We start from the raw sequence: 10,227 nt of genomic DNA, 5'->3' as shown, positions 1-10,227 counted from the left end.
AAGGTGGCAGGGTCCGCCACATATAAACAAAGTAAAACAGTATGAAATTGTGTTGTCCTTTAAGGTCAGTTTGTCTATTCAGTTTGTAAAGACAGTTTGTTTATTTAGTTTGTTTAGGCATATGAAGATATTTCTCTTTAAAGCTCTTTAAACCTTTAAAGCTGAAGTCCTTTACTGTAGCTGTTGAGCTAACAGCTTTAGCTCGCACCTTGTCTGCAGCGGGTGAATGAGCTCGACAGTGCGTCAAGGGTGTAAATAACATCTTTTCAAATCAATTTGGGATCTCAGTGCTTTTGGAGACTTGGGTTACGCCGGACAAGCTGTATGGAGCCATTTTAGGATAAATGATATATTTGTAGTTGTTTTTTTATGTTTTAAAACAAGTCCCCATTTACTTCAGTTGTGATTGCTGCGACGCTGTTTTGCTGTGAAGCTCAAGAAATGTTTTGTCAAACTACAAAACTTCACCTGACTTTCCATCAGCACAAGTAGATAATGTCTGAAATTTCATTCTAGAGTGAACCTATCCCTTTAATGTGACAAATAACAGTTTCCTAACATGTACTGTATACAATACAATTCTATACACAAGGTCAATCATAGATAACATCAATTTCAGAGGCAACATCGTTAGTCTTTCATCAGTTTGCTCAACATTACATTAAAAATACAGTTGCTATTTGGCATTTTGTGTGTTGTTGTAATAGCTATCAGTATTTGTTACCCTCTATCTGTAACATTTTTGTAGGGTCACATATTTTCAGTATTTTGGATTGTATCTGGTCATGGTAAAAGCCTTTGCTGTGGTAATGGCTGGATTAGGGCCTGAGATAAAAATGAGCTGTGGGGCTGATATTCATTCTTCCAACTCTGTGCACTGAGTGAATCTAACATCGTCTCCAAGTGCACATCTAGCAAAGTGCATACTGCAGACTGCAGCAGCTTTATTCTGCCTGCAGTCCCAAAGACCTACTTGTACTCGCGTGTTGAAATGCTTCCAACCTGTGGTTTCTTGTGGGTCAGATATTAAATGTATTCCTTACATAGCACGTATATAAACTGAGATCAATCCTTGAAACTAATTTTAACAAACAGCCCTAAAGAAGATGGGGGCTCAGTGTTAAAGCAGGCGATAAAGCAGATAAGATCTCAAGGCCCGTATCATTTCTGGTCACAGAATCTAATGGGTCACAGAATATGGTGTTACCTGTTACAACTTGGTGTATAGTTTTGGCAGGAGTTTCACAGTAGGTTAACACAAATGTTCACGTTGGGGTCCCAGAGACTCAGGGCCATCTTTAACTGCTCAATAAAACATAATCAGACTATTTTATCACGTCAGTGTTTCATGACTTTTCCTAATATTGTGACCCCAGCTGTAAAGCATGGCTCCATCCGTGATTGGTGTTGACAGTATATAGCTTCATAACAGTCTCTCTCTAGCCTAGGTTTAATAGGGAGTTAGACCTGTGTGGGAGCTGAACCCAAAAGTCACCATGTAGGATAACATAGGCTACTGTGTCAGCAAACAAAAATAATATTTGTTCATGCATCGCCCATTTAACATGTCAGGCAGCTCAATTTTTGGTGTCATATAAATGCTATATGGTAGTGTTTTGTCACACTCAGTTTGTGGCAAAGGGAAGGATTACCATTTCAATACTGCCCTACAATTAGGTAATAAAAATGCGAAACTATATTATTATTATTATTATTATTATTATTATTATGGTGGTGCGATTTAAATGCGTTATTCTCTCATTCATGTGTTGTCACTTACAGACCAGAGAAGAAGTGGTGGCAGCAGCGTGTTTGCTGCCGTAATTGAAGCCAGAGAAGAAGAAGAGCGAGCGGAGCCGGAAGGACAGAGGCTGACAGAAGGACGGATCCGTGCGGTGCAGGGACTGTAGTGAGCTAGCTCAGGAAAGATGCTGTCCAACATTTCTAATGTGCTGAGAGCTGGCGCTCAGAGAAATGTAAGTACTGTATACAAGATCATTTTTATACTACGGGTGATGTTAGCCAAACACTGCATTACAATCTCCCTCTAAAAACTCAAATGTTTACCCAAAACAAGACTGTCATCGCTGTTCTGACCTTGTAAGGCCGAATGATAGCTTGTTTGGCTAACACAGCTAAAGTCTGCACAAATATCTAAACTCTTTATGACAGTGTCAGTGTTTTTGTCAGTAATTGTACAGTCCTGTAAAATGATGTAAAATCTGACTTAGTTTCAGATTAGTCCCAAGTTTTAATTCAGGGGCTGCGTTTTCACAGCTGTTTTATTAAAGTTGACAGCTAGCCTTAGTGACTTCAAAAACAGTTAGCTTTTAAATTGGCTATTTTATTGTAATTTATACCACAGATGCCTCTTCTTTTGAAGATTCTTCCAAAATTTGTGATACCTGTAGTTTATTTTGATAGCTATTTCCTACATGAATCAATAAGTTATGCTAATTTAAGGCACTTTTTTATCACAATTATTGATGGAGAGCAGTTGAATATATAAATGTATAATATTTTATTATTTATTATATTGAAGAAGTTTGCTTTTTTCCCCCAGTATCTGTCCATCTACTGTGTCGGATGCAGTGTTAATTCCGCTCTGCAAATTACCAAACAATATGTCTCACCTAACAGTAACAGATTTTATAATTACTCTTTTGGTATGAACCAAATTAAGTATCCAAAACTGTTCAGAAAAGGGGTTTTGTAGAAAAACCCACATGTATAGAAAGAGCATATTGTTTTGGTATTGATATGGGAACTAAGGTTGTAATATTAAATTTCAAACCTTAGCAGATTTGAAAGCCTCTCTATCCGTCTTTTTTATTAACTTTCCTTCTCTTCCGCTGCAGGGAGCTGCACTGGTCATGTCAGCACGCTCATATGCTGACTTCACATCTCAGGCTACCTTTGAAATAAAGGTGAGCTTCAAACTCTTTTTTGTTGTATTTTCTGCTAAACTGATCAATTCACATGGAAGTTTGTTAAGTATTATGTGTATTTTTTTTCCCTCTAGAAATGTGACATCCACAAGCTGGATGACGCACCGGCCACCGAGGTGATTATGACTCGTGATGAGGGTCTGCAGTACTACCGCACCATGCAGACCATGAGGCGTATGGAGCTGAAGGCAGATCAGCTGTACAAGCAGAAGATCATCAGAGGATTCTGCCACTTATATGATGGCCAGGTTGAGTGCGCTATAATTTTTCCTTAACTATACAGTAAAAACACTTGAGACTGTCACTTCAGAAAAAAACAACCCAAACCACTTTGAAAAACAACCGCATATCATTTATTACTTTGAAATTGATGATAATAATTTAAAAAAGATCCACTGACAAGAAAGGAAGTTTTCAAAATATCAGTACGATTTTCTTTTCCAAGCTATCCCCCTTTTTGCTGTGTGGATAATTTACAGTCTTTTAGAACACATGTCTACACACATCCACATAGACATCGGCTCAAGCTGTTTGTTTTCTCCTTGTAGGAGGCCTGTGCCGTTGGTATTGAAGCAGCAATTAATTTGACAGACCACTTGATTACTGCGTACCGTGCCCACGGCTACACCTTTACCAGAGGAGGGACTGTGAAGGAGATCATGGCTGAGCTCACCGGTGAGTCTGCGGTGCTGAGACATTTTCAGTCACTAGATAGTTTTACAGCTCAAATCATGATCATTTTCAAGATGCTCACTGTTTTTATTTGACCTCAGCTTTCTCATTGTCACATGTTTTCCTTTTTAATTTACAGGCAGAAGAGGAGGTATCGCTAAGGGCAAAGGAGGCTCTATGCACATGTACTGTAAAAACTTCTATGGAGGAAATGGGATTGTTGGAGCTCAGGTATGTCACTGAAGTCTAAAAGGCTGTTTAAAGCCAAATTATCATCTGTCCTGTGTTTCTTTTTGACACATTCTCTCTGCATTTGTCTTTAGCTGTTTTTAAAAATGGGTGATAATGTGATTTGACTGTACCGATTCACATGTTATGGATGTAGCGTAAATCTACATGTCGTACCTGTATGCTGTCAGTTTTAGGTGATTGTAGTAAGTCTTATAAGGGCTAAATGCAGGTATAACTAGTGAGTCTGGTTTGATAGTGTTTACTGATATAGTGGAACTTCAGGGAGGAGACATTGGTCATAAACATGCTTATCTGTGCCTTCATATTACATAAGGGCCTGACTCCAGTTATGCTAGAAATACTGTGGTAAGAAACACTGAATAACAAAACCCAGCTTCCAGAAATTCTTAATATTACCGTTGTTATCCCCCCGACTAATGACATTGTGTTAGTGCCAAACAAATTTGAAAAGAAGGTGCAGTGAACTGAAGCAGGAGAGGACAGAGAAACAATTATTTGCTACAGCAATTTAGAAAATTCGGCTGGACTAACCTTGCAGGGAGTAACATATTTACATAAAGAAAAATGGGGAGGCTTCCTTTTCTTGCTTGGCACCAACCTATAATATGAAATCACAATTCAGTGGTAGTATTTAGTGTCAGGTTTCACGAATACAGGCAAGTCACATAAAAGATCATTTTGCCTTTGTTTAAAAAAAGTGATTAATTTGCACAAAAAGTCCAGCTAGGTTATTATATATGATGCTTTTTTTTTTTGACGATTTTCATGTATAAGTTCTTGAGAAGGATTACAACCCAATTCACCCACTGAACAATGTGTATAGTCTGTATCAACATCAGATCTGTGTTTCATGAAATGGCTTCTTGTGATGTTGTTTAAATGAGCATCTCATACATTAAGATTGATATAATGTGACCCCAGACATCTCTGAATTCTCCTCAGGTTCCCCTGGGTGCTGGTGTGGCTTTGGCCTGCAAGTATTTCGGCAACAATGAGCTGTGTGTCAGTCTGTACGGTGACGGTGCTGCCAACCAGGTATGGCACAGAAATAACTGCAGTTTTAATCTAGCTTTTTTTAATTACTAGGTGGGATCAATAGCAGCTTTGTTTAAAAGGAGGAGATGGCCTTTTTTCAATGATGAAAGTTTAAAACTACTAATGTACTTCATTAACATCCAGTCATCATGGTTGCAGGGCCTGGAGCCCTTCAAAGCACATATTAACTGCAGATCTGGCCACCATGCTGCTCATACATACATTAAAAGTATAAAAAACATATGGTGGAAGCATTGTGTGCCCTCATGTGTAAACATGAAGACAATGGACTAGAACTTTACTGATAACTACATTACATTGAACTTAAGCTGGAGCAGCCACATATTGTTGGGCACGTTTAATAGTATGTTTCTTCTACCATGAATCAGAGCTGCGACTGATCCTATAGACAACCAGATAACTGATCTTTGTGTCCTTTGTGTGTTTCACAGGGTCAGATCTTTGAAACCTACAATATGGCAGCTCTGTGGAAGCTGCCCGCCATCTTCATCTGTGAGAACAACAGGTATGGTATGGGCACATCAGTGGAGCGAGCTGCAGCCAGCACAGACTACTACAAGAGAGGAGACTTCATTCCTGGTCTCAGGGTACTGTTCTTGATCACATCTTTAAACTTAAATTCCCCTAATGATAAAACTGAATACAATAGAATTCATATATGTTATTTGTACAGTTTGTATAGCTATGTATCACGTTGTCAATTTTAACAACATGACACAATACTTTATAAAGAGTCTTTGTTCATGAGGGTTGTCCTTTTCTCAGAAGGTGACACATAGTAATTCAGTGATATTTGGGATATTGTTTCTGTGTCTAGGTGGATGGGATGGATGTTCTGTGTGTTCGGGAAGCAACCAGGTTTGCCGCTGAGCACTGCCGATCTGGGAAGGTGAGTCAAAAACATTAAAATATATAAAACGTGCAGTGTGGCTGTCATTTTCTCAGCTAAACTATGTTTGTCCTACATTTCACCAGGGTCCCATTCTCATGGAGCTTCAGACCTACCGCTATCACGGACACAGCATGAGTGATCCTGGTGTCAGGTAAATGATCAGTTCAGAACCGTTTGTAAATTTTAATTGGTTACAATTTAAGTGCTGTAACTGTATCTTTTGAAGCATTATTAGTAATAATTTGATTGTTTTATTAACGATATCTCATATATACCCTCACTGTGCTGCTGCTCCTTGCTTCTACCACCGCCCCACAGTAGTCTTTATGTACTCTCCTACCTGCCGTAGTGGCCTTGCATTGCCCTGACCACAGCCTAGGGATGGACTGAACACAGACACTAATATGGCTATTGGCTGTAGCAGATAAATGCTTTGCTTTAATAATACAGGAGGAATCTCTCAAAGGTCTGATGAGAAATGTAAACAGACTACAAATCCTAGCAAAATTACAATTTTGTTCTGTTGATTGGTTTTGTACAAATCAATTCAATCTTCATTTTAATCGCGACTTAAGTAATGTAGTGCTGTTGATCAATATTTTTAATACGTAAGTTGTAGCTCTTGGATTTGATTTGAGCTCTAAAAGATGATTGTATTAGTGCATCCCTACAACATCCCTGCACCAATCTGTCCCCTTTCAGCTACCGCACACGTGAGGAGATCCAGGAGGTCCGGGGTAAGAGTGACCCCATCTCCTTGCTGAAGGACCGCATGCTCAGCAACAACATGGCCAGCGTGGAGGAGCTCAAGGTATTTTCAGTTTGTAAAATGGAAAAAATACCAAAACATTACATAACTAAATTGCTAGTAAACATTATGTGCCGGTCATGAATGCTGTTGACCACATTAACAACATAAAAGTGCAAAACATCGACATGTAATGCATCTAGAAACAAAGGTAATGCATAGAAAAAAATTCAGGATTATGAGGTGAGGGGAAAGAGATGCAAATTTAAGTTTGTGTGTTAGACGGCGCACAAATAATTTGTTAACTGGTTGCTGAAAGAAGAACCAATTAAATGCAGTATTAAAAAATGACAACATGTCTTTCTACAACTGAATAACTTGCTGGAAAGACATTTATTTTCTTTGTTCAGGTAACTGGTGGTCATTTAAAATTACTATTGAGACTCATCACCAAGTGCGTAATACAATGCCCTCAGCTGCAATAGTTGTGTGATTTTTAATTTTAAAAAAATAACATGGGGCTGAAAAAAAACACGATTTTCACTGCAGTCCTTTTTGAGGTTTAGGATATTGTTTAAGAGTTTAAAAGCAAAGAAATTATAAAAGGTTTATTCATTTTCTCTTATTGAACAGTACACCCGTATAACCTAATTTCCTTGGTTGTGCAGATGTACATTTCCAGTCAGACAGCAGATTACTATAATTTTCTGTCTCTGCTGTGTTGTGCCTGTAGGAGATTGATGTGTCGGTGAGGAAGGAGATTGAAGATGCTGCTCAGTTTGCCACGACAGACCCTGAACCCCCACTGGAGGATCTGTGCAACCACATCTTTTACAACAACCCACCCCTGGAGGTGCGCGGCACGAACCCGTGGACCAAGCTCAAGTCTGTTAGCTAAAGTTTGTTCATCACCCGGCCTGCCTTGTTATATATAAACCCCCACCTGCCGCTCACATATACACACACACATCATATAATGTACTACAAACTGTGCCTCAGACCCTGAACCATCAACAAGTAAATTAATTTCAGTGCTGTACATTTGAACAGCAGGGACCATATTCACAAAGATGTTCTGAGAATAAAACTAACAAAGATTGACAAGAACGCTAACAGATTAAAATTGTTCCTCTATTGTCCCTCTTTACATTACTCAGGGTATCAGGGTTTTTCATACATTTTTGTACCGAAGCTTTAGCTTCCATGGGCTTGAAAGTTATCAGTGCTATACATAAATGCAACACAGCAGTAAGGATGATAATTAAATGGATTTGGTGCTCGAAACAACCTCAAGTGCATATCCGTCACACTGAAACTCCTGATATTCTTTCCCATATTTATTTATTTATATTTCCCTGTCGAGATATTAAACATTTGGTCAACTCTCCACATTGTAGAACTTTATTTTTAGTGATTTAAAATCAACATTTTTGACTTTGGTGTTATTTCAAGTCTTTCTCTCATGTATTATAAGTGCATGCACAAAAAGACAAAAATGAAACCTTTTTTCTTCTTTTTTTAAAGGGCTGTATTTAAAGCACTTTGCATTTTTGTCTCGAAGGTTTTGTAAATCTGGTCCCAAGTGAATATATTTAAGATTCTGAATTTGCTTGTTTGATGATCATCTCTGGTCACTTTTGAGGTGCGATTTAATTAAATGTCCATTTGTAACTGTTCATCTCATAAAGAGACTGTCTGACCTTTAAAAAAAAAAATACAAAACAAAAAGACTTTGTACTCTTTATACTGAAGTGTACATGATAAATCATTCTGTTTGAGTTAACTAGTTCTTGTCTTTTTTATTTTTATTTTCTTTAACCTCTTGTTACAAAGTCCCCATAAAAGGCAGCAGGGTTAAAACTGTCAACATTCTTAATATGTCTCCATGATGATATGTAAGAGAGAGTAAAGAATACCAAGGGAAAGGTTAGAAGTATTTTAATTTATTTTGCCAAACCACACACACATGTACCTGGCAGATCTTGTGTTTTGTGGATGAATGTGTCCTTCCATGCTGGTGTCGCACTCCAAGCTGATCAGGTGATTCTTTGCATCTAGAGTCAGATGTTTGAAGGAGTGTGTTTATATTCATATGGTTATTTTGCAGATACTCAGGTGCTCTGGTGCCTTTTGAGTTTCATAAACATAAACTGTTCATTTTCATACATGTGAAGAAGCTCTTGTTCATTTTTCTGATGTGTGAAGATTTACAATCAAAATGACTAAACTGAACCATCCATGGTGAACGTAAACATAATGACTTTTAGTCTGAGAGCATTCATCAGCTCAGCTTCAATATTCACATGATGTCAGGTTAGGTATTGTTGGTTCAGCTGGGAGAGCATCAGTGGCTTTATGTGCCACTTGTACTGTTTGTTTCGCTCACAAGGTTACGTTTTAACACGCCAGCAGTGGTACATCATTTGCTCAAATGTACGGAGGCGCGTAGACATTTTGGATTTGTAACAAAGCATGAATGGGTATCAGAAGGGAATGGTCTTTCTCTGTAATGTGGTAATTATTTCGTCAAGTAAGAAGACAGACTCAAATTTCAAATATCAGCACCTGTCTTAATACAACTGAGAATGCATACAGAGGACTTGTTGTAGTAAACTGTTACATTAAGGGTGGCAGATGACGCAAGGAAACGCTCCATGGAAACAATGGTTTAATGTGTGCGTGCATTGTAATAAAAATACTGTAAAGTAGTGTGTCTGTGTACTCCTCTTTCTCACAACACAAGAGCCACAGATATGTTCAGACTTTACATTTCTTTACACTCAAATTCCAGTTTTATGCTAGTCTTGTTAGGTTAAGGCAGAAAACCCACTTGGTAAGGTTTGGAAAAGATTAAAATACCTGGGTTTGTTGCCACAAACACGGCTGGAGTTGTCTTGACTTCTCTTTAAAAATATCCAATGGTTTCATACTTACAAATGTTGAAACGCAGTCTCTAACCATGGTCACTGGCTTTACAGCTTTCTCACCTGTAAAGTCAGCTCCTACACATGTTAAGTGAACGCGATATGATTCATATTGTTCAAATGTCAATATGGTACCTATGACATGTACAAATTTGAACATATGGGCCTCCCAGTTCATATAATGGACTTTCTTGAAAAAGAAAATCATATTGAAACTTATATTAAATTCATGAGACCTTGCAAAATCTGATAGCTGAGTTTTTATATTTTGGCCCTCTGAGCTAAATTTCAGTATTTTTGTGATTCCTTGTCTATTTTCTTCACCAATCACTCATTTTTCACTGGATTGGGTTGAAATGTGTCCTGAACATCCAAGAAACCCTGAGGAAACTTGGCAACATTCATTCATTTAAATATTTGTTGCTGGATGGGTACAGTAATCAAATTAATGACAGGAAGTCATTTTCTTTCTTTCTTCTTTTTTTTCCCTTTTTTTTTTTTTAACCAGAATAAAGAATCTGTAATTTTTAAAAAAAAATCATATCTCCACTAGTTTTCACTTTCTGGCAACCAAATGTTGGTTCAGTGTAGTATATATATGTAGTTCTGTCACATCTAGAAGTTATTTCCCCATCTACTTCAGTCATTTAGCAGAATGCTTCAACACTGTTTAGTAGTTTGGACTAAGAAACTAACCCGCCTTTCCATTAGCATGGGGGTGAGTAGATAATGAGT

The 10,227-nt window shown here is 37.9% G+C and overlaps 1 protein-coding gene across 1 annotated transcript; it reads left to right on the top strand.

The window, feature by feature from the left end:
* Positions 1 to 1,869: 1,869 nt before the first annotated feature.
* pdha1a (pyruvate dehydrogenase E1 subunit alpha 1a) lies at positions 1,870 to 9,276 on the top strand. The gene is made up of 11 exons (XM_073479297.1): positions 1,870 to 1,976; positions 2,859 to 2,927; positions 3,023 to 3,196; positions 3,497 to 3,623; positions 3,760 to 3,851; positions 4,815 to 4,907; positions 5,360 to 5,515; positions 5,746 to 5,817; positions 5,904 to 5,971; positions 6,523 to 6,631; positions 7,302 to 9,276. Exons 1-11 carry the CDS (start codon positions 1,929 to 1,931, stop codon positions 7,464 to 7,466), a joined length of 1,173 nt encoding a protein of 390 aa, XP_073335398.1. The 5' UTR covers positions 1,870 to 1,928; the 3' UTR covers positions 7,467 to 9,276.
* Positions 9,277 to 10,227: the final 951 nt, after the last annotated feature.

The sequence above is a fragment of the Pagrus major genome, chromosome 13 (assembly GCF_040436345.1).
Source record: "Pagrus major chromosome 13, Pma_NU_1.0".
NCBI classification, from domain to species: domain Eukaryota; kingdom Metazoa; phylum Chordata; class Actinopteri; order Spariformes; family Sparidae; genus Pagrus; species Pagrus major.
The sequence above is the reverse complement of the archived record's forward strand: the minus strand, read 5'-3'. Positions and strand labels throughout refer to the sequence as shown.

Coding starts and splice junctions, on each gene's coding strand:
- pdha1a (XM_073479297.1), top strand. CDS start 1,929: ATGCTGTCCAACATTTCTAATGTGCTGAGAGCTGGCGCTCAGAGAAAT. Junction 3,852..4,814: donor ATGGGATTGTTGGAGCTCAG/GTATGTCACTGA, acceptor AATTCTCCTCAG/GTTCCCCTGGGTGCTGGTGT. Junction 5,516..5,745: donor ACTTCATTCCTGGTCTCAGG/GTACTGTTCTTG, acceptor TTCTGTGTCTAG/GTGGATGGGATGGATGTTCT.